General features: G+C 43.9%; 1 protein-coding gene across 1 annotated transcript in view; it reads left to right on the forward strand.

The window, feature by feature from the left end:
• Positions 1 to 25,000, forward strand: part of ptchd1 (patched domain containing 1) — a 92,421-nt gene that overhangs the window by 55,800 nt on the left and 11,621 nt on the right. Inside the window, exons 8-11 of the mRNA XM_045221436.1 lie at positions 5,182 to 5,318; positions 15,137 to 15,446; positions 15,639 to 15,778; positions 17,506 to 17,683. Coding sequence (XP_045077371.1) covers positions 5,182 to 5,318; positions 15,137 to 15,446; positions 15,639 to 15,778; positions 17,506 to 17,683 — 765 coding nt within the window. The remainder of the gene's footprint in view (positions 1 to 5,181; positions 5,319 to 15,136; positions 15,447 to 15,638; positions 15,779 to 17,505; positions 17,684 to 25,000) is intronic.

Raw genomic sequence — 25,000 nt, forward strand, 5'->3', positions numbered from 1 at the left:
AAATGTGTAATATCTGAAAATGTAGCTAGCTAGACTATCTTACCCGTATACATGGATGGACGCTTCTCCCTCTGTCACGGATGCCATGGTTGCCCTTAGTTTGAAGATGTGATCCGGAGAAAGGTGTTTTATACAATAGCCTTCTGTGTGTTCTCTTTTCGACTCCTTCCGCATATTTGCAATCAAACTGCAGAATTTTCTCCATCTCCTTAGCTATCATATTCTGCTTCCACCAGGCATTCCACTGATTTCTAAACTCGGTCAACTGCTTCCGTGACAACACTGTTGATCACCGTTTCAGAATACTCTACCATGTTTGGTTCTATGAAAATGTTTTTACCTATATCAGAGAGTCAGCATGGCACGATCATCCTCCAGAAAGTGGAGAGCATTAGCAACACTTTTGCAGTTCTTCATGATATCTTTCAAAAAGCTGCGGTAGAAAGGATTACCTACACATACTGAGCAGCTCATGTTATAGACAGAAAGCATGTTACATGCCAGACTAATCCGAACTCATCTCTTGGCATGTCCAGCCCATCCATTATCTCAGCCAATCATGGCTAGCGGGAAGGTTTCTGTCTTTTTCCGTGGCTAAACCAACTAGGCTCGTAGTTTAACAATTTGATTTGTATTTACAGATGGCATACAAGTTTGTTATTAAGGCACATGAAAGTTCATATGTTCCAGATTTCTGCCCCCCAAAAAGCATTTTGATAAAAGATAAATGTTTACGTTCAAATGGCTCTCCTGTGACGTACGACAAACACCTAGTTTCCTGAAACTAGTCACATATTACAACCTATGTGTTGTGATAATTGCGTTGTTTGCTCAAAAACCTGTTAGCTCATATGCCTTGCGACCGTGATACACTACATTACCAAAAGTATGTGGACACCTGCTCGTCGAACATCTCATTCCAAAATCATGGGCATTAATATGGAGTTGGTCCCCCCTTTGCTGCTATAACAGCCTCCACTCTTCTGGGAAGACTTTCCACTAGATGTTGGAACATTGCTGCGGAAGACTAGCTTCCATTCAGCCACAAGAGCATTAGTGAGGTCGGGCAGAGATGTTGGGCGATTAGGCCTGGCTCGCAGTCGGCGCTCCAATTCATCCCAAACGTGTTCGATGGGGTTGAGTTCAGGGCTCTGTGCAGGCCAGTCAAGTTCTTCCACACCAATCTTGACAAACCAGTTCTGTATGGACCTCACTTTGTGCACGGGTGCATTGTCGTGCTGAAACAGGAAAGGGCCTTGCCCGAATTGTTGCCGCAAAGTTGGAAGCACAGAATCGTCTACAATGTCATTGTATGCTGTAGAGTTAAGATTTCCCTTCACTGGAACTAACAGGCCTAACCTGAACCATGTAAAACAGCCCCAGACCATTATTCCTCCTCCACCAAAATTTACAGTTGGCACTATGCATCCAGGCAGGTAGTGTTCTCCTGGCATCCGCCAAACCCAGATTCATCCGTCGGACTGCCAGATGGTGAAGCGTGATTCACCACTCCAGAGAACGAGTTTCCACTGCTCCAGAGTCCAATGGCGGCGAGCTTTACACCACTCCAGCCGATGCTTGGCATTGCGCATGGTGATCTTCGGCTTGTGTGTGGCTGTTTGGCCATGGCAACCCAATTCAAGAAGCTCCCAACGAACAGTTATTGTGCTGACGTTGCTTCCAGAAGCAGTTTGGAATTCGGTAGTGAGTGTCGCAGCCGAGGACAGACGATTTTCTGCACTCGGTGGTCCCATTCTGTGAGCTTGTGTGGCCTACCAGTTCTCGGCTGAGCCGTTGTTGCTCCTAGATGTTTCCACTTCACAATAACAGCACTGACAGTTGACCGGGGCAACTCTAGCAGGGCAAAAATTTGACGAACTGACTTGTTGGAAAGGTGGCATCCTTTGACAGTGCCACGTTGAAAGTCACTGAGCTCTTCAATTAGTGGATTCAGGCCCTTCTACTGCCAATCTTTGTCGACGGAGATTGCATGGCTGTGTGCTCGATTTTATACACCTGTCAGCAACGGGTGTGGCTGAAATAGCCAAATCCACTAATTTGAAGGGGTGTCCACATACTTTTGTATATATAGGTCTAAGGCTGAGACAATGAGAAGACACAGTGGCAGAATAAATTCAACCACACGTTTGTTTCATCACTAAACTGGAGGGGAACCTCTGTACGGTGAAGTCCACAAAGCATATTACATGTAACAAATGGTCACATGACCTAAAGCATGGTCAAGCAAGCTAATGTTTCCGACATTTTCAGGCTACTAAACAACTATTGATTTAGAACCACGGAGAGTTACCGCAAGTCTAAAAGAAAACAGGAGCTGCCAACACTATACCAGCACCTTTTCAACTTCAGTATTTCAACATCATCAAATCACTTAGTCTAATAAAGTGACATCTAAAAGATACCAAAAACGATTTAGTCCAATCAACTTAAGCTAAACATGTGGCTGCCCATGGTACTGATTTCTGTGTGTGACTAGTAGAGGAACACCAATGCCATCCTCCTCTCTTTCATATTAACCAAATGGTCTATGACTTTGTCATACAGTACACGCTTTTAGGTTTTGTTATCCTAGACTAGGCTACCTGGCTAAAATGCTTGCTCGCTAGGCTAACATCAACCTACTACATCTAGCTATACATTGAACTTCCGGTGGCACAATTTGAATTGATGGTTGGATCAGAATTGCTGTTATAATCATTGGCCAGTACGGAGAATTAAGGAAAACCACAAGTCCATATCCCTATCTCCATCCATTGCTAATTTAGGAAAGGGCCGATTTTAGCTAGCTAGCCACCAGCGAACAACGATACAACGAGATGCAACAATTCACGGTTTTTCTGTCAATGACGTGTTGCTTTTGATGTGATGTGATTGGTGTGAAGCCAAATCCAAACTGGTTTCACTTTTTTTTTTAATTGGTGCGCCAGGACAATTCACAGTTGAGCTCACTCAGTTTAGCTCAACGCTGATTGGCTATTCTTTTATTTTTTTAAATAAGGTAGGCCAAATGCTCGCTGGCTTCCCCATGGGGCAGCGCACAATTGGCCCAGCGTCGTCCAGGGTAGGGGAGGGAATGGCCGGCAGGGATGTACAGTGGGGAAAAAAAGTATTTAGTCAGCCACCAATTGTGCAAGTTCTCCCACTTAAAAAGATGAGAGAGGCCTTTAATTTTCATCATAGGTACACGTCAACTATGACAGACAAAATGAGAAAATAAATTCCAGAAAATCACATTGTAGGATTTGTAATGAATTTATTTGCAAATTATGGTGGAAAATAAGTATTTGGTCAATAACAAAAGTTTCTCAATACTTTGTTATATACCCTTTGTTGGCAATGACACAGGTCAAACGTTTTCTGTAAGTCTGCACAAGGTTTTCACACACTGTTGCTGGTATTTTGGCCCATTCCTCCATGCAGATCTCCTCTAGAGCAGTGATGTTTTGGGGCTGTCGCTGGGCAACACAGACTTTCAACTCCCTCCAAAGATTTTCTATGGGGTTGAGATCTGGAGACTGGCTAGGCCACTCCAGGACCTTGAAATGCTTCTTACGAAGCCACTCCTTCGTTGCCCGGGCGGTGTGTTTGGGATCATTGTCATGCTGAAAGACCCAGCCACGTTTCATCTTCAATGCCCTTGCTGATGGAAGGAGGTTTTCACTCAAAATCTCACGATACATGGCCCCATTCATTCTTTCCTTTACACGGATCAGTCGTCCTGGTCCCTTTGCAGAAAAACAGCCCCAAAGCATGATGTTTCCACCCCATGCTTCACAGTAGGTATGGTGTTCTTTGGATGCAACTCAGCATTCTCATTTTTTACCAAAAAGTTATATTTTGGTTTCATCTGACCATATGACATTCTCCCAATCCTCTTCTGGATCATCCAAATGCACTCTAGCAAACTTCAGACGGGCCTGGACATGTACTGGCTTAAGCAGGGGGACACGTCTGGCACTGCAGGATTTGAGTCCCTGGCGGCGTAGTGTGTTACTGATGGTAGGCTTTGTTACTTTGGTCCCAGCTCTCTGCAGGTCATTCACTAGGTCCCCCCGTGTGGTTCTGGGATTTTTGCTCACCGTTCTTGTGATCATTTTGACCCCACGGGGTGAGATCTTGCGTGGAGCCCCAGATCGAGGGAGATTATCAGTGGTCTTGTATGTCTTCCATTTCCTAATAATTGCTCCCACAGTTGATTTCTTCAAACCAAGCTGCTTACCTATTGCAGATTCAGTCTTCCCAGCCTGGTGCAGGTCTACAATTTGGTTTCTGGTGTCCTTTGACAGCTCTTTGGTCTTGGCCATAGTGGAGTTTGGAGTGTGACTGTTTGAGGTTGTGGACAGGTGTCTTTTATACTGATAACAAGTTCAAACAGGTGCCATTAATACAGGTAACGAGTGGAAGACAGAGGAGCCTCTTAAAGAAGAAGTTACAGGTCTGTGAGAGCCAGAAATCTTGCTTGTTTGTAGGTGACCAAATAATTATTTTCCACCATAATTTGCAAATAAATTCATTAAAAATCCTACAATGTGATTTTCTGGATTTTTTTCTTCTCAATTTTTCTGTCATAGTTGACGTGTACCTATGATGAAAATTACAGGCCTCTCTCATCTTTTTAAGTGGGAGAACTTGAACAATTGGTGGCTGACTAAATACTTTTTTCCCCCACTGTAGCTCAGTTGGTAGAGCATGGCGTTTGCAACTCCAAGGTTGTGGGTTCGATTCCCACGGGGGGCCAGTATGAAAAAAAAAATAATAATAATAATGTGTGCACTCACTAACTGTAAGTCGCTCTGGATAAGAGCGTCTGCTAAATGACTAAAATGTAAAAAAAAATTAATGCTACTGGCGGCAACAATGTCATACTCTTTTTGACCAGACAGCATCAGATACATGGCCTACACATACTGAGACAGAGGGGCGCTGTTTTGCTCGCTCTGATGCTTTCTACAGTTACATACAATCAGCCTTTTGCGAATTGAAGGAACATTTAGAAATGCAGAGAGATGAAACATACATTTTGTAAAGTTAAATACATTTCCTTTTTTTATTGATATATTTTTTGGGGAAGTCTGGCTTTCCTTGGCATCCATGAATACACACCACTGCAAACAAACAACACACACACACATTTATCTCTGTGTGTGTGTCTGTCTCCAGGTCACGGACTATTTGGCACATTTGAGATGCTGTCGTCATGGAGAAGGACACGTGAGGACCAACACGTTAAGGAGCGTGTAGCTAGCGTATTCTCTGATGTCATGCTGCGTTACTCAGGCGCTACACTGCTACATCAGGTCAGTCTGTGTGTGTGTGTGTGTGTGTGTGTGTGTGTGTGTGTGTGTGTGTGTGTGTGTGTGTGTGCATATGTGTGTGCGTGTGTGTGTGTGTGTGTGTGTGCGTGTGTGTGTGCATGTGTGTGTGTGTGTTTGTATATGTTTTGTCTTTGTGTGTATGTTTGTATTTGTGTTTGTCTAGCCATCCTATGACTCTAAAGCCTTGAATTCAATCTGGGTTGGGCTGGCCTTGGTGGGCTGGCCTTGGTGGTTTAGCTGGCCTTGGTGGTTTAGCTGGCCTTGGTGGTTTAGCTGGCCTTGGTGGTTTAGCTGGCCTTGGTGGGCTGGCCTTGGTGGGCTGGCCTTGGTGGTTTAGCTGGCCTTGGTGGTTTAGCTGGCCTTGGTGGGCTGGCCTTGGTGGTTTAGCTGGCCTTGGTGGTTTAGCTGGCCTTGGTGGGCTGGCCTTGGTGGTTTAGCTGGCCTTGGTGGTTTAGCTGGCCTTGGTGGTTTAGCTGGCCTTGGTGGTTTAGCTGGCCTTGGTGGGCTGGCCTTGGTGGTATGGCCTTGATGGTCTAGCTGGCCTTAATGGTCTAGCTGGCCTTGATGGTCTATATGGCCTTGATGGTCTATATGGCCTTGGTGGTTTAGCTGGCCTTGGTGGTTTAGCTGGTCTTGATGGTCTAGCTGGCCTTGATGGTCTAGCTGGCCTTGGTGGTCTATATGGCCTTGGTGGTTTAGCTGGCCTTTTTTTTTTTTTTTTTTTTTTTTTGGTCATTTAGCAGACGCTCTTTTCCAGAGCGACTTACAGGAGCAATTAGGGTTAAGTGCCTTGCTCAAGGGCACATCGACAGATTTTTCACCTAGTCGGCTCGGGGATTAGAACCAGCGACCTTTCGGTTACTGGCACAACGCTCTTACCCACTAAGCTACCTGCCGCCCTATGATGGTCTAGCTGGCCTTGATGGTCTAGCTGGCCTTGGTGGTCTATATGGCCTTGGTGGTTTAGCTGGCCTTGGTGGTCTAGCTGGCCTTGATGGTCTAGCTGGCCTTGGTGGTCTAGCTGGCCTTGGTGGTCTATATGGCCTTGGTGGTTTAGCTGGCCTTGGTGGTTTAGCTGGCCTTGGTGGTCTAGCTGGCCTTGGTGGTCTATATGGCCTTGGTGGTTTAGCTGGCCTTGGTGGTTTAGCTGGCCTTGGTGGTTTAGCTGGCCTTGGTGGTTTAGCTGGCCTTGGTGGGCTGGCCTTGGTGGTATGGCCTTGATGGTCTAGCTGGCCTTAATGGTCTAGCTGGCCTTGATGGTCTATATGGCCTTGATGGTCTATATGGCCTTGGTGGTTTAGCTGGCCTTGGTGGTTTAGCTGGTCTTGATGGTCTAGCTGGCCTTGATGGTCTAGCTGGCCTTGGTGGTCTATATGGCCTTGGTGGTTTAGCTGGCCTTGGTGGTCTAGCTGGCCTTGATGGTCTAGCTGGCCTTGGTGGTCTAGCTGGCCTTGGTGGTCTATATGGCCTTGGTGGTTTAGCTGGCCTTGGTGGTTTAGCTGGCCTTGGTGGTCTAGCTGGCCTTGGTGGTCTATATGGCCTTGGTGGTTTAGCTGGCCTTGGTGGTCTAGCTGGCCTTGATGGTCTAGCTGGCCTTGGTGGTCTAGCTGGCCTTGATGGTCTACCTGGCCTTGATGGTATGGTCTAGCTGGCCTGAGTGGTCTAGCTGGCCTTGGTGGTATGGCCTTGATAGTCTAGCTGGCCTTGGTGGTCTAGCTGGCCTTGATGGTGTGGCTCGAATTGCGTTTCCACTGCCTCTAGAATTTTTAAATGATGTCTTGTTAATAGTTAGACATTACTGTGCAGCTAGCTTCACTAATGTTACTTATAATAATAATAATAATAATATGCCATTTAGCAGACGCTTTTATCCAAAGCGACTTACAGTCATGCGTGCATACATTTTTTTTGTTTTTGTATATGGGTGGTCCCGGGGTTCGACCCCACTACCTTGGCGTTACAAGCGCCGTGCTCTACCAGCTGAGCTACAGAGGACTTGTACTTGCTAGCTAGTTAGCTAGAATGTGTAGAAAGTCATTTGGTTACAACTAGTTATCTAGATAACTAGCTCGCTAGCAAGATGTTAAATAAATAATTTAATTCACCCTCACCACGCCCCCCAAACTCCTGCCACTGCCAGCTAGCCAAATGTTTACCTTGCTGGCTAGGTAGCTAAACTGTTAGCATCGTTGCTAGCATAATAGACTAGCTAGATTTCTTGCTTGCCATGGATTTGGCTACTAGTTAGCTAGCCAAATAAGCCAGACAACAGGTTTGATAGGATGTACACTATATATACAAAAGTATGTGGACTTAGTGGAAATTTGTTGATTCAGCTATTTCAGCCACACCCGTTGCTGACAGGTGTATAAAATCGAGCACACAGCCATGCAATCTCCATAGGAAAACATTGGCAGTAGAATGGCCTTACTAAAGAGCTCAGTGACTTTCAATGTGGCATCATCATAGGGTGCCACCTTTCCAACAAGTCAGTTCGTCAAATGTTTGCTCTGCTAGAGTTGCCCCGGTCAACTGTAAGTGCTGTTATTGTGAAGTGGAAACATCTAGGAGCAACAAGGGCTCAGCCGCGAACTGGAAGGCCACACAAGCTCACAGAACGGGACCACCAAATGCTGAAATGCGTAGCGTGTAAAAATCGTCAGTCCTCGGTTTCAACACTCACTACAGAGTTCCAAACTAACTCTGGTGTAAAGCTTGCTGCCATTGAACTCTGGAGCAGTGGACACGCGTTCTCTGGAGTGATGAATAACTCTTCACCATCAAATCAAATTGTATTTGTCACATGCGCCGAATACAACAGATGTAGACCTTACAGGGAAATGCTTGATTACAAGCCCTTAACCAACAATGCAGTTTTAAGAAAAATAAGTGTTAAGTAAAAAATTGATAAATACAAAATAATTAAAGAGCAGCAGTAAAATAACAGTAGCGAGGCTATGTACAGGGGGTACCGGTACAGAGTCAATGTGGTTAGTCGAGGTAATATGTACATGTAGGTAGAGTTAAAGTGACTATGCATAGATAATAAACAGAGAGTAGCAGCAGTGTAAAAGAGGGGGGACAATGGAAATATTCCGGATAGCCATTTGATTAGCTGTTCAGGAGTCTTATGGCTTGGGGGTAAAAAGCTGTTAAGAAGCCATTTGGACCTAGACTTGGCGCTCCGGTACCGCTTGTCGTGCGGTAGCAGAGAGAAAAGTCTATGACTAGGGTGGCTGGAGTCTTTGACAATTTTAGGGCCTTCCTCTGACACAGCCTGGTATAGAGGTCCTGGATGGCAGGAAGCTTTGCCACAGTGATGTAATGGGCCTACGCACTACCCTCTGTAGTGCCATCAGCGTGGCAGATGTAACAACACATCTGCCACGCTGATCCTCAACACGGGGGCCACTCAGGGGTGTGTGCTCAGTCCCCTCCTGTACTCTCTGTTCACTAATGACTGCTTGGCCAGGCACGACTCCAACACCATCATTAAGCACTTCATGGCTACAGACGTGAGTGCTACGGGTCGGTAGTCATTTAGGCAGGTTACCTTAGTGTTCTTGGGCAGAGGGACTATGGTGGTCTGCTTGGAACATGTTGGTATTACAGACTAAGTCAGGGACAGGTTTAAAAAGTATGAGAAGACACTTGCCAGTTGGTCAGCGCATGCTCGGAGTACACGTCCTGGTAATCCGTCTGGCCCTCCGGCCTTGTGAATGTTGACCTGTTATAAGGTCTTACTCACATTGGCTACGGAGAGCGTGATCACACAGTCATCCGAAACAGCTGATGCTCTCATGCATGCTTCAGTGTTGCTTGCCTCGAAGCGAGGTTCATCGGAGTGCATAGCGGGAATTCTTATAAGTGTCCGGGTTAGTGTCCTGCTCCTTGAAAGCGGCAGCTCTACCCTTTAGCTCAGTGTGGATGTTGCCTGTAATCCATGACTTCTGGTTGGGGTATGTTGGTACGGTCACTGTGGGGACGACTTCATCGATGCACTTATTGATGAAGCCAGTGACTGATGTGGTGTACTCCTCAATGCCATCGGAAGAATCCCGGAACATATTCCAGTCTGTGCTAGCAAAACAGTCCTGTAGCTTAGCATCTGCGTCATCTGACCACTTCTTTATTGACCGAGTCACTGGTGCTTCCTGGTTTAGGTTTAGCTTGTAAGCAGGAATCAGGAGGATAGAGTTATCGTCAGATTTGACAAATGGAGGGCGAAGGAGAGCATTTTACGCATCTCTGTGTGTGGAGTAAAGGTGGTCTAGAGTTTATTTTCCTCTTGTTGCACATTTAACATGCTGGTAGAAATTAGGTAGAACAGATTTAAATTTCCCTGCATTAAAGTCCCCGGCCACTAGGAGCGCCACCTATGGCCTTATACAGCTCATTGAGTGTGGTCTTACCTCAGGCGAGCAAAACCTAGAGACTTCCTTAATATTAGATTTCGTGCACCAGCTGTTGTTTACAAATATACATTTTCTATCTTGCCGATGCAGAGTATATATCGCCAGCTGTATGTTATCCATGTCGTCGTTCAGCCACGACTAAGTGAAACATAAGATATTACAGTTTTTAATGTCCCGTTGGTAGAATATCTGTGATCTTAGTTCGTCTATTTTGTTATCCAATGATTGTAAATTGGCTAATAGGACTGATGGTAGAGGCAGATTACCCACTCGCCGTCGGATCCTTACAAGGCACCCCGACCTACGTCCTCGATATCTGTCTCTTTCTCATGCGAATGACAGGGATTTGGGCCTTGTCGGGTGTCTGAGGAAAGTCCTTTGCGTCCGAATCGTTAAAGAAAATATCTTTGTCCAGTACGAGGTGAGTAATTGCTGTCCTGATATCCAGAAGCTCTTTTTGGTCATAAGAGACAGAGGCAGACACATTATGTACAAAATAAGTTGGTTAGGAGCCCGTAAAACGGCAGCCATCTCCTCCGGCACCATTCTGTGTCTCTGGCAGTCCTATGGGCGAATCTGGGTTTGGCGGATGCCAGGAGAACGCTACCTGCCCCAATGCATAGTGCCAACTGTAAAGTTTGGTGGAGGAGGAATAATGGTCTGGGGCTGTTTTTCATGGTTCGGGCTAGGCCCCTTAGTTTCAGTAAGGGAAAATCTTAACGCTGCAGCATAGTTGCAATTCTGTGCTTCCAACTTTGTGGCAACAGTTTGGGGAAGGCCCTTTTCTGTTTCATGACAATGCCCCCATGTAGAAAGTGAGGTCCATAAAGAAATGGTTTGTCAAGATTGGTGTGGAAGAACTTGACTGGCCTGCAGAGAGCCCTGACATCAACCCCATCGAACACCATTGGGATGAATTGGAACGCTGACTGCGAGCCAGGCCTAATCGCCCAACATCAGTGCCCGACCTCACTAATGTTCTAGTGGCTGAATGGAAGCAAGTCCCTGCAGCAATGTTCCAACATCTAGTGGAAAGCCTTCCCAGAACAGTGGAGGCTGTTATAGCAGCAAAGGGGGGACTAACTCCATATTAATGCCCATGATTTTTTTTCTATGGTCAATAATATCAAAGGCTGCAATGAAATCTAACAGTACAGCTCCCACAATCTTCTTATTATCAATTTCTTTCAACCAATGATCAGTCATTTGTGTCAGTGCAGTACATGTTGAGTGCCCTTCTCTATAAGCATGCTGAAAGTCTGTTGTTAATTTGTTTACAGAGAAATAGCATTGTATTTGGTCAAACACCATTTTTTCCAACAGTTTGCTAAGAGCTGGCAGCAAGCTGACATGTCTGCTGTTAGAACCAGTAAAGGCTGGCTTTACCATTCTTGGGTAGCGGAATGACTTTAGCTTCCCTCCAGGCCTGAGGACAAAGACTTTCCTCTAGGCTCTGATTAAAGATATGACAGATAGGAGTGGCTATAGAGTCAGCTACCATCCTCAGTAGCTTTCCATCTAAATTGTCGATGCCAGGAAGTTTGTCATTATTGATCAATAACAATCATTTTTCCACCTCTCCTACACTAACTTTACAAAACTCAAACTTCCGATGCTTTTCTTTCATTATTTTTGTTTTTTTATGCATGAGTACGATGGCTCACTGGTCATTGTTGGCATTTCCTGCCTAAGTTTGCCCACTTTGCCAATGAAGTAATCATTAAAATAATTGGCAACATCAAATGAAAAAGCCATCTGATTTGATGAAAGATGGAGTTGAATTTGTCTTTCTGCCCATAATTCCATTTAAAGTACTCCAAAGTTTTTGATCTTGGCTTCATAATACAGTTTCTTCTTCTTTTTGTTGAGTTTAGTCACATCATTTCTCAATTTGCAGTAAGTCAGCCAGTCAGATGTGCAGCCAGACTTATTAGCCACTCCTTTTGCCCCGTCTCTTTCAACCAGACCGTTTTTCAATTCCTCATCAATCCATGGAGCCTTAACAGTTCTAAAAAATCAAATAAAATCAAATGTTATTTGTCACATGCGCCGAATATAACAGGTGTAGACCTTACAGTGAAATGCTTACTTACAAGCCCTTAACCAACAATGCAGTTTTAAGAAAGAATACCAACAACATCAAAAATCACAAAAAAATACGGCAGCCATCCCTTCCGGTGAAATCTCGTCAATCCGTCAATCTGGCGCCATTTCATCAATTCTAACAGTCCGTGTCTTAACAGGTGCATGTTTATCAATAATTGGAAGAAGCAATTTCATAAATTCATCAAGTGCAGAGTCTGGATGCTCCTTATTAATCACATCAGACCAACAAATATTTTTAACATCATCCACATAAGAGTCAGAGCAAAATCTTTTGTATAATCTCTTATACACTATTTTAGGCCCAGCTTTTGGAACTTTGGCTTTCCTGGATATAGCCACTATATTGTGATCACTACATCCAATGGGTATAGATACAGCTTTAGAACAAAGTTCTACAGTATTAGTAAAAATATGATCAATACATGTGGATGATCTTGTTCCTGTAGTGTTTGTAAACACCTTGGTAGGTTGATTAATAACCTGAACCAGATTACAGGCACTGGTTACAGTGAGAAGCTTCCTCTTGAGCGGACAGCTTGATGAAAACCAGTCAATATTCAGGTTCCCAAGAAAGTACACCTCTGTATTTACATCACATACACTATCAAGCATTTCACACATATTATTTAGATACTGACTGTTAGCACTTGGTAGCCTATAGCAACACCCCAAAAGAAAAGGCTTTAGATGTGCCAGGTGAACCTGCAACCAGAACACCTCAATAACACTTGACATATGATTTTCTCTAAGCATTACAGGGATATGGCTCTGAATATATACTGCAACACCTCCCCCATAAGCATTCCTGTCTCTTCTATAGATGTTATATCCTTGTATGGCTACTGCTGTATCATCAAATGAATTATCTAAGTGAGTCTCAGAAATGGCTAATACTGTATGTGAATGTTAGCAAGTTATTGATTTCATTAACCTTATTTCTAAGGCTACATATATTAATATGGGATATGTTCAGCCCTTTCCTGGGTAGCTTATCAGAGATATACATAATATGGAAAAGAGCAAACAAAGCAAGAGAAAACAATATACATTCAGCAGTCCATTAATCAGCTGGTGTGTGTGTGTGTGCTGCGGGGTTGAAGCTACGAACCCATAGGCTTGGCTCTCTCATCCCTTCCAGGCTTCTGGGAGGGAGGGTGGACAATGAGCCTGTCATAGCAGATGTATGCAATGTCCTCATGCGCTCTGGCAGCTTTCATGGCAGGGATAAGTTCTTTCCTCTTCTGGTGCACAGCTTCAGGATAGTCCTCGTTGAGGAAGATTTCGTTCCTCTCAAGTTCTTGACACTTTGCAGAACAGCTACCTTGTCCTTGAACCTCAGGAACTTGACCACTATCGGGCCTGTCACCTGTGCCGGTGGTGGGTTTTCCAGTCCTGTGGGTGCGCTCCACCTCAATCTTCCTGTGGTCCATCTTCAGTTCCTCCTAGTTCATTTATCTCACTTTGTCCTCAGACACTGTCCAGGTCTCATGTGGAGATTCTGCAATTCCGTCCACAACAATGTGGTTCCGCCTTGAATGTTCCTCGAGATAATCTGATTTCTCCGTCATTGTTATCATGGATTCACATACAGAACTGATGTCCTCTCTCAATGATTTACAGATCGCTGTCATCTTGCCGTTCTCCTGTTTAAACTCATCGAGCTGACCCTGGGAGAACTGCAAACTGTTCTTCAGGTCCTGGACCTTAGTTGACTCCACCAATATTTGGATAAAACACTTTAAGCTATTTTCTTGTTGTAACAACTGTTTGTAGAACTCTTTTAGTTTTTTTAAAGATCCTCCACCTGTGATAGAAGACACCACTGTCCTCAATGGTACTCCCGCCGGCTTTGGTAGCAACATAGGTTACATTGTTACTCCTCGCAGTTCCAGACAGTTCAGGTCGCAGGGAAGATTGGAAACAACAACAACAAACTGCAGGGATCTAGACAGCCACAAGCCCAGGACAATCCACGGTCCCAGCTACAATGGCCAACCGCGTCGTGGGCTGCGTTCAAGCCCTCAAGAAAACACTGCTAGCTTGATAGGCAGCTAGCTAGCAGCTAGGCTAGCTGCTACGCCAAACAGCTCCACAGACCCTTGGTCAGCAGGATCACTGGACAGATAGTAGAGGTCCCAGCAACTGATGCCAACTGGGATCCAAACTCAAAAGGTAGCTAGCTAGTAACTTTTTCAATAGACTTTCCAAAACAACCAACTTTCCAAAACAACAAACCGAGCTCTCCCTTGTTCCGCATGTGGTGGAAATTCAACACCAGGGACACCTGAAGTCAATATTAAATGAATCACTCTTTATTTTCAGTTAACTGGAGAGGTTACAACAAACACTACACACTCAGTACAGGTCAATCAGAATCTCCTCCAGGGCGGTCCCTTCAGTTCTCTTATATATTGCTTACACAGACAAGTTATATTTGCATGATTTACATTATTCATTATTCATCATTAACGTTGGTTCATGCATATGACTGACCAATACCTCACGAGGCTTCTTCTCTCCAAGCTGAGACCTTGAAACTGAGATACCCCTTTCGGTTCTCAAAGCAATGTTCTGTGCGGACTGCCAAATTGCTTATACAGTGATAGTGAGGATTCCTCCCATGCACGATCAATCAGTCACTGGCATGAACCCAGCCAAATTGGTTATTAGAAAAGCAGCATTTATGCTAAACATACGATCTGTGTACAATCTGATACACACAAACATAACATTTTCCCTCACACCCGTTCAACAGGAAGTGAACAGCGATGACAGGAAGGGGGAGGCTTTCGCGGAACAAGGGAGACATACTTTTGGTCATGTAGTGTAGCTAGCTAGCTTTCAATAATGTATCAATATGACCTGACTAGTTAAAATACCTGCTGGCTAACATACCTGACTAGCTAAAATACCTGCTGGCTAACATTAGCTCGCTAGCATTTGAGGGCTGATAACCAAACAACATGACTGACTCTGTTCTCATAAAAGTTTGTGTAGTGCAAAAATAAATGAAGGATCCCACTATGGTGGGAATTCCTGTCATATCTGACTAGTGCAGTACTGCCTGTCCATGTGCTAGCTAACCTCAACAAACCCAGACGTGTCAGCATCCAGCAGTGATCAGCTGGTGGTTGCATAGTAACGGTGTCACCAGCCCAAATCTAATCAGGCAAGCACCAGTTGTGAAACTTGTCTGCGCTGGCCCATGTTTCCGCCTACCTGGCTGGAATTTGGCCCTGATTTAAAGTGCCAATGGAAACGGTGTGTGTGTGTTCCCAGGTGTCTCTGGGTCTGGCTGCGTCTCCTCTCACCAACCTGGAGGCTGTCCGGCTGTTCTGTCGCTGTGCTGCATTGGGCGTAACCGTTGGCTACCTTTACACCTTGTCCTTCTACGCCACCTGTCTGGTTGCCACAGGTTACCTGGAGACAGGTTACAGACACGGGTGTTTCTGTCGCCGTGTCCCCAAGAAGGGAGCGCTGGACACCAAGCCTCGCTGGTACCGCTGTCTCATGTACACACGGTACCAGGACGAGACACACTCACAAACTCACACACACACACCCAACTCTACACACACACACACACCTAATGCTGCGCACGCATACACACATACAGCGAATCCTGCACACGCACACGCTCACACACATACTCCCAACACTACACACACACATGATCATACACCTAACACTACACACGCTCACACACACACTCCCAACACTACACACATACATGCTCACACACACACTCCAAATACACACACCCCGACCCCCATCTCTGAACTGCGACCCCAGGACTCACACTTGTTGCTAGGCTGCGTGCAGCGTTGCTATGGAGACTGGATCACCAACACCTATGTGAAGCCCTTCATGGTTCTGCTCTACCTCGTATACATCTCCTTTGGCCTGATGGGCTTTCTACAGGTAACACACACACACACAGGCACACACACACACACACAGGCACACACTCTACTGAGTCTACTAACTACTGATTCAACTGACTAACTCTACTAACTCTACTAACTCTACTGACTCTACTAACTCTACTGACTACTAACCCTACTGACTACTAACTCTACTGACTACTAACTCTACTGACTCTACTAACTCTACTGACTACTAACTCTACTGACTACTAACTCTACTGACTACTAACTCTACTGACTACTAACTCTACTGACTACTAACTCTACTAACTCTGCTAACTCTACTGACTACTAACTCCACTGACTACTAACTCTACTGACTCTACTGACTACTAACTCTACTGACTCTACTAACTCTACTGACTACTAACTCTACTGACTACTAACTCTACTGACTACTGACTCTACTGACTCTACTGACTACTAACTCTACTGACTACTAACTCTACTGACTATTAACTCTACTAACTCTGCTAACTCTACTGACTACTAACTCCACTGACTACTAACTCTACTGACTACTAACTCTACTGACTACTAACTCTACTGACTGCTAACTTTAATAACTCTACTACACTACTAACTCTACTAACTCTACTGGCTACTAACTCTACTGACTACTAACTCTACTGACTACTAACTCTACTGACTACTAACTCTACTGACTCTACTAACTCTACTGACTACTAACTCTACTGACTACTAACTCTACTGACTACTAACTCTACTGACTACTAACTACTAACTCTACTGACTACTAACTCTACTGACTACTAACTCTACTGACTACTAACTACTAACTCTACTGACTACTAACTCTACTGACTACTAACTATACTGACTACTAACTACTAACTCTACTGACTCTACTAACTCTACTGACTACTAACTCTACTGACTACTAACTATACTGACTACTAACTCTACTGACTCTGCTGACTACTAACCATACTGACTACTAACTCTACTGACTACTAACTTTAATAACTCTACTACACTACTAACTATACTGGCTACTAACTCTACTGACTACTAACTCTACTGACTACTAACTCTACTGACTACTAACTCTACTGAATGTTAACTCTAATAATCCTACTGACTACTAACTCTACTAACTCTGTTAACTCTACTGGCTACTAACTCTGCTAACTCTACTGACTACTAACTCTACTGGCTACTAACTCTACTGGCTACTAACTCTACTAACTACTAACTCTACTGGCTACTAACTCTACTGACTATTAACTCCAACACTGCTGATTACTAACTCTACTAACTCTACTGACTACTACCTCTACTGACTACTAACTCAACTGACTACTAACTCTGCTAACTACTACTGACTACTTACTTAACTCTACTGACTCTACTGACTACTAACTCTACTGACTACTAACTCTACTGACTACTAACTCTACTACACTACTAACTCTACTGACTACTAACTCTGCTAACTACTACTGACTACTTACTTAACTCTACTGACTCTACTGACTACTAACTCTACTGGCACTACAGATTACTAAGTCAACTGACTACTAACTCTACTAACTACTGACTACTAACTCTACACTGACTAATGACTTTACTAACGCTACTGACTCTACTGACTACTAACGCTACTGACTCCACTGACTACTAACGTTAAGAATTCTACTAACTCTAACCCCCAACAGTTATTAAGAATATATATAATATATAATATAATTTGTGTTGCAGGTGAGCCAGGGCTCGGAGCCCAGTTCTCTGGTTGCTATGGATACAGGGACGTTGTTGTACGCTCGCGCCCAGCAGCGCTACTTCTCCTCCTACTCTCCTGTGATTGGCTTCTATGTCTATGAGAGCGCCCCCTATTGGAACACCTCGGTACAGCGAGACCTGCTGGAGTATGCTAAAGGTACTGACCTCTGACCTTTAACCCTGCTGGAGTACACTAAAGGGACTGACCTCTGACCTCCAACACTAACCCTAACCCTAACTCTGCTGGAGTACACTAAAGGGACTGACCTCTGACCTTTAACCCTGCTGGAGTACACTAAAGGTACTGACCTCTGACCCCTAACCCTGCTGGAGTACACTAAAGGGACTGACCTCTGACCTCCAACACTAACCCTAACCCTAACTCTGCTGGAGTACGCTAAAGGTACTGACCTCTGACCTTTAACCCTAACCCAGGGTTTCCAAAACTCGGTCCTGGGGTGCACGATTTGTTTTTTGCCCTAGCACTACACAGCTGATTCAAAGAATCAACTCATCATCCAGCTTTTATTATTTGAATCAGCTGTGTAGTGCTAGGTCAAAAAACAAAACGTGCACCCCTTGGGGTCCCCAGGACCGAGTTTGGAAAACACTGCCCTAACCCTATCCCTCCTTGAGCACGCTAAAGGTGTACTGACCTCTGACCCCTAACCTTGCTTGAGAACCTTAAAAGTACTAACCCTAAAGGCCATGATACACTGGCAATTTGTTGAGGCAATATTCCCAGGCAATGTTGCTGGCAACCAGATGGGGTATGATACACTGGAGCAGTGATGGGCAACAAGCAACATGGACATGAAGAATAGATTTCAGATAAAGCATAGATCCATTTCTAAATGAAATGTCCCATTTATTAATGTACGCCTTCAGAAAGTATTCACACCCCTGGACTTATTCCACATGTTGTTGTGTTCCAGCCTCAATTCAAAATTGATTACATATATCTTTTTCTCACCCATCTACACACAATACCCCATAATGAAACAGTGAAAACATGTTATTGAAAATGAAATACAGAAATATCTCATTTGCATAAGTATTCACACCTCTTTGCTCTGCAACTCCAAATTGAGCTCAGGTGAATCCAATTTCCTTTGATCATCCTTGAGATGTCACTACAACTTGTGGCCAATTCAATTGTTTGGACATGATTTAGAAACACCTGTCTGTATAAGGTCAACATGTCAGAGCAGAAACTATACCATGAAGTCCAAGGAACTCTCTGTAGATCTCTGAGATATAATTGTGATGAGGCGTGTATCTGAGGAAGGGTATAAAACAATTTCTAGAGTGTTGAAAGTTTCCAAGAGCCCAGTGGTCTCCATCATCGGGAAATTAAAAAGAAATATGGAACTACCCAGACTGCCTAGAGCTGGCAATCCACCCAAACTCAGCAACTGGGCAAGAAGGACCTTGGTCAGGGAGGTGACCAAGAACCCAATGACCACTCTGACAGAACTACAGAGTTCCTTGGCTGAGATGGGAGAACCTGCCAGAAGGACAACAGTCTCTACAGCACTTCACCAATCTGGACTTTATGGGAGAGTGGCCAGACGGAAGCCACTCCCCAGTAAAAGACACATGACAACCCGCATGGAGTTTGCCAAAAGGCACCTTAAGGACTCTCATACCAGGAGAAACAAGATTCTCTGGTCTGATGAAACCAAGATTGAACTCTTTGGCCTGAATGCCAAGCGCCATGTCTGGAGGAAACCTGGCACCATCCCTACAGTGAAGCATGGGGATGGCATCATGCTATGGGGATGTCTTTCAGCGGTAGGGACTAGGAGACTAGTCAGGATTGCGGGAAAGATGAACAGAGCAAAATACAGAGAGATCCTTGATGAAAACCTGCTCCAGAGTGCTCAGGACCTCAGACTGGGGGTGAAGGTTCACCTTCTAACAGGACAACGACCCTAAGCACACAGGCAAGACAACGCAGGAGTGGCTTCGGGACAAGTTTCTGAATGTCCTTGAGTGGCCCAGCCAGAGGCCGGACTTGAACCCGATCAAACATCTCTGGAGAGACCTGAAAATAGCTGTGCAGCAACACTCCCCATCCAACCTGACAGAGCTTGAGAGGATCTGCAGAGAAGAATGGGAGAAACTCCCCAAATACAGGTGTGCCAAGCTTGTAGCATCATACCCAAGAAGATGTAAGGCTGTAATCGCTGCCTAAGGTGCTTCAACAAAGTACTGAGTAAAGGGTCAGAATACTTACAGAGGCTTGCGAAAGTACTCACCCTGCTTGGCATTTTTCCTATTTTGTTGCCTTACAACCTGGAATAAAAATTGTGATTTTTGGGGGGTTTGTATCATTTGATTTACACAACATGCCTACCACTTTGAAGATGCAAAATATTTTTTCTTGTGAAACAAACAAGAAATAAGACCAAAAAAAACAGAAAACTTGAGTGCGCATAACTATAGCTTTTTTCTGGCCACTCTTCTGTAAAGCCCAGCTCTGTGGAGTGTACGGCTTAAAGTGGTCCTATGGACAGATACTCCAATCTCCGCTGTGGAGCTTTGCAGCTCCTTCAGGGTTATCTTCGGTCTCTTTGTTGCCTCTCTGATTAATGCCCTCCTTGCCTGGTCCGTGAGTTTTGGTGGGCGGCACTCTCTTGGCAGGTTTGTTGTGGTGCCATATTCTTTCCATTTTTTAATAATGAATTTAATGGTGCTCCGTCGGATGTTCAAAGTTTCTGATATTTTTTTAGAACCCAACCCTGACCTGTTTGGAGAGCTCCTTGGTCTTCATGGTGCCGCTTGCTTGGTGGTGCCCCTTGCTTAGTGATGTTGCAGACTCTGGGACCTTTCAGAACAGGTGTATATACAGTGGGGGGAAAAAGTATTTAGTCAGCCACCAATTGTGCAAGTTCTCCCACTTAAAAAGATGAGAGAGGCCTGTAATTTTCATCATAGGTACACGTCAACTATGACAGACAAAATGAGAAAGAAAAATCCAGAAAATCACATTGTAGGATTTTTAATGAATTTATTTGCAAATTATGGTGGAAAATAAGTATTTGGTCAATAACAAAAGTTTCTCAATACTTTGTTATATACCCTTTGTTGGCAATGACACAGGTCAAACGTTTTCTGTAAGTCTTCACTAGGTTTTCACACACTGTTGCTGGTATTTTGGCCCATTCCTCCATGCAGATCTCCTCTAGAGCAGTGATGTTTTGGGGCTGTCGCTGGGCAACACGGACTTTCAACTCCCTCCAAAGATTTTCTATGGGGTTGAGATCTGGAGACTGGCTAGGCCATTCCAGGACCTTGAAATGCTTCTTACGAAGCCACTCCTTCATTGCCCGGGCGGTGTGTTTGGGATCATTGTCATGCTGAAAGACCCAGCCACGTTTCATCTTCAATGCCCTTGCTGATGGAAGGAGGTTTTCACTCAAAGTCTCACGATACATGGCCCCATTCATTCTTTCCTTTACACGGATCAGTCGTCCTGGTCCCTTTGCAGAAAAACAGCCCCAAAGCATGATGTTTCCACCCCCATGCTTCACAGTAGGTATGGTGTTCTTTGGATGCAACTCAGCATTCTTTGTCCTCCAAACACGACGAGTTGAGTTTTTACCAAAAAGTTATATTTTGGTTTCATCTGACCATATGACATTCTCCCAATCCTCTTCTGGATCATCCAAATGCAATCTAGCAAACTTCAGACGGGCCTGGACATGTACTGGCTTAAGCAGGGGGACACGTCTGGCACTGCAGGATTTGAGTCCCTGGCGGCGTAGTGTGTTACTGATGGTAGGCTTTGTTACTTTGGTCCCAGCTCTCTGCAGGTCATTCACTAGGTCCCCCCGTGTGGTTCTGGGATTTTTGCTCACCGTTCTTGTGATCATTTTGACCCCATGGGGGTGAGATCTTGCGTGGAGCCCCAGATCGAGGGAGATTATCAGTGGTCTTGTATGTCTTCCATTTCCTAATAATTGCTCCCACAGTTGATTTCTTCAAACCAAGCTGCTTACCTATTGCAGATTCAGTCTTCCCAGCCTGGTGCAGGTCTACAATTTTGTTTCTGGTGTCCTTTGACAGCTCTTTGGTCTTGGCCATAGTGGAGTTTGGAGTGTGACTGTTTGAGGTTGTGGACAGGTGTCTTTTATACTGATAACAAGTTCAAACAGGTGCCATTAATACAGGTAACGAGTGGAGGACAGAGGAGCCTCTTAAAGAAGAAGTTACAGATCTGTGAGAGACAGAAATCTTGCTTGTTTGTAGGTGCCCAAATACTTATTTTCCACCATAATTTGCAAATAAATTCATTAAAAATCCTACAATGTGATTTTCTGGAGAAATAAAATCTCAATTTGTCTGTCATAGTTGACGTGTACCTATGATGAAAATTACAGGCCTCTCTCATCTTTTTAAGTGGGAGAACTTGCACAATTGGTGGCTGACTAAATACTTTTTTTGACTTCTGAAGGTAATTGGTTGCACCAGATCTTATTTAGGGGCTTCATAGCAAAGGGGGTGAATACATATGCATGACCACTTTTCCGTTATATATTTTTTGAGCATTCTTTTGAAACAAGTTATTTTTTTAATTTCACTTCACCAATTTGGACTATTTTGTGTATGTCCATTACATGAAATCCAAATAAAAATCCATTTAAATTACAGGTTGTAATGCAACAAAATAGGAAAAACGCCAAGGGGATGAATACTTTTGCAAGGCACTATAAGTAAATGTGATATTTCAGTTTTGTATATATATATATATAAAAACCTGTTTTTGCTTTGTCATTATGGGGTATTGTATGTAGATTGATGAGGATTATTATTTGTTATATCCATTTTAGAATAAGGCTGTAACATAACAAAATGTAGAAAAAGTCAAGGGGTCTGAAGACTTTCCTAATGCTCTGTATTAAGCCATGGAGCACGTTCTGATTGGCCAGTGAGGGGCCAAGCCTCGACACACCCACAACTTGTTTATTCATCAAAACCCAGTCCTTTCACGCCAATGCCAGCATCTGTGCCGATAATTGTGCTTGTGAAAATAGCACAAATATTTCTGACACACCCCTGAACCACCCAGCGCTTAGATTGACCATTCCGTTAGGTTTGTTAAAATAGAGACATTCCTCTTTTTTTTTTCTTCACATCAAGTTATTAATTCATAGAAAACATTTATAAATATATTTTAAAGGTCCCCCCCACCGGCAATCTGATAGCATGTAAAATCAATCATCAGATAAAAACAAATAAATATTGCATAGTAAATCTACTGAACAATACATCATATAGCCTCAAAAATAGTTTCAGATTATTGATACACGTTAAGGCCCATTGACTTGTCCAGAGTGGACACCTTGGCCCTGTCGTTCCTGGCCGTGGAGAGCTCCATGTTCCTTAAACGTGACCAGCCATTGTTGGTAACTGATGAGGTGGAATCCACCTTCCCACGGGGGGCCAGTATGAAAAAATAAATAAATAATGTATACACTCACTAACTATAAGTCGCTCTGGATAAGAAGCTAAATGACTAAAATGTAAAGTACAGAGATGACATCGTTGACTTTCCCCCAGAATTCAACCGCCCAAAGCATTTCCATTTCCAAAGGTCCCCTGTGGTACAGAACTCACATAATGGCGATGGACTAATACCCATGTGATGTCTTTTTTGATAGGTTCTATAGGAAGTTTTCAAATTAATTAATTGGTGATTTGGTTTTTAGATTATCCAATATATTTTTCCATACTGTCTCCCAATTTATTTGTCTGTCGGAAAGTGTAAAATCTTTTTTCCAATACAGTGGATAGAATTAATGGTTTTTGTGCGACTATAATAGAACTATAGATATCAGAAACAACTCTTTTTGAGGAGCGTTTGTCTGTTAGAAGTTTGACCAATGGGTGTACTGGTAATTCTGCTCCCCAGGGGACCCCATAGGCTCGCATGGATAGGCGGAGATTTCCTGGAAACTGAGGAGAATATGGATGGGGCCAACATAGATGAACTCTTAAACTCTGTTAAATCCAAGGTCCAGTCAAACGTTTGGACACACCTACTCATTAGTTTGGAAACACCTACTCATTAACAGGCATACCTTCTTAAAAGTTAATTTGTGGAATTTCTTTCCTTCTTAATGAGTTTGAGCCAATCAGTTGTGTTGTGACAAGGTAGGGGGGGTGTACAGAAGATAGCCCTATTTGGTAAAAGACCAAGTCCATATTATGGCAAGAACAGCTAAAATCAAAATCAAATCAAATCAAATCAAATTGTATTTGTCACATACACGTGTTTAGCAGATGTTATAGCGGGTGTAGCGAAATGCTTGTGCACAAACTATAGTTTTACAAGTCGGTTAGGACATCTACTTTGTGCATGACACAAGTAATTTTCCAACAATTGTTTACAGACAGACAAGGAGGCCCACAAACCTGACTCAGTTACACCAGCTCTGTCAGGAGGAATGGGCCAAAATTCACCCAACTTGTTGTGGGGAGCTTGTGGAAGGCTACCCGAAACGTTTGACCCAAGTTAAACAATTTAAAGGCAATGCTACCAAATACTAATTGAGTGTATGTAAACTTCTGACCCACTGGGAATGTGATGAAATAAATAAAAGCTGAAATAAATCATTCACTCTACTATTATTCTGACATTTCACATTCTTAAAATAAAGTGGTGATCCTAACTTACCTAAGACAGCGAATTTTTACTAGGATTAAATGTCAGGAATTGTGAAAGACTGATTTTAAATGTATTTGGCTAAGGTGTATGTAAACTTCCGACTTCAACTTTAATACACACAAAACTAGTAAGGAATGGAATTTAAGAAAATATACATATATGGACAAGCAATGACAGAGCGGCATGGACTATGATACAGTAGAATATTATAGAATACAGTATATACATATGAGATGAGTAGTGCAAGATATGTAAACATTTTTAAGTGACTAGTGTTCCATTTCTTAAAGTGGCCAGTGATTTCAATAGGCAGCAGCAGCCTCTAATGTGCTAGTGATGGCTATTTAACAGTCTGATGGCCTTGAGATAGAAGCTGTTTTTCATTCTCTCGGTCCCAGCTTTGATGCACCTGTACTGACCTCGCCTTCTGGATGATAGCGGGGTGAACAGGCAGTGGCTCGGGTGGTTGATGTCTTTGATTATCTTTTTGGCCTTCCTGTGACATCGGGTGCTGTAGGTGTCCTGGAGGGCGGGTAGTTTGCCCCCAATAATGCGTTCGGCAGACCGCACCACCCTCTGGAGAGCCCTGCGGTTGCGGGCAGTGCAGTTGCCGTACCAGGCGGTGATACAGCCCGACAGGATGCTCTCAATTGTGCATCTGTAAAAATGTGTGAGGGTTTTAGGTGCCAATATGAATTTCTTCAGCCTCCTGAGGTTGAAGAGGTTCTGTTTCACCTTCTTCACCACACTGTCTGCGTGGGTGGACCATTTCAGTTTGTCGGTGACGTGTACGCCAAGGAA

Source organism: Coregonus clupeaformis, chromosome 7 (assembly GCF_020615455.1).
Source record: "Coregonus clupeaformis isolate EN_2021a chromosome 7, ASM2061545v1, whole genome shotgun sequence".
Taxonomy (NCBI): Eukaryota; Metazoa; Chordata; class Actinopteri; order Salmoniformes; family Salmonidae; genus Coregonus; species Coregonus clupeaformis.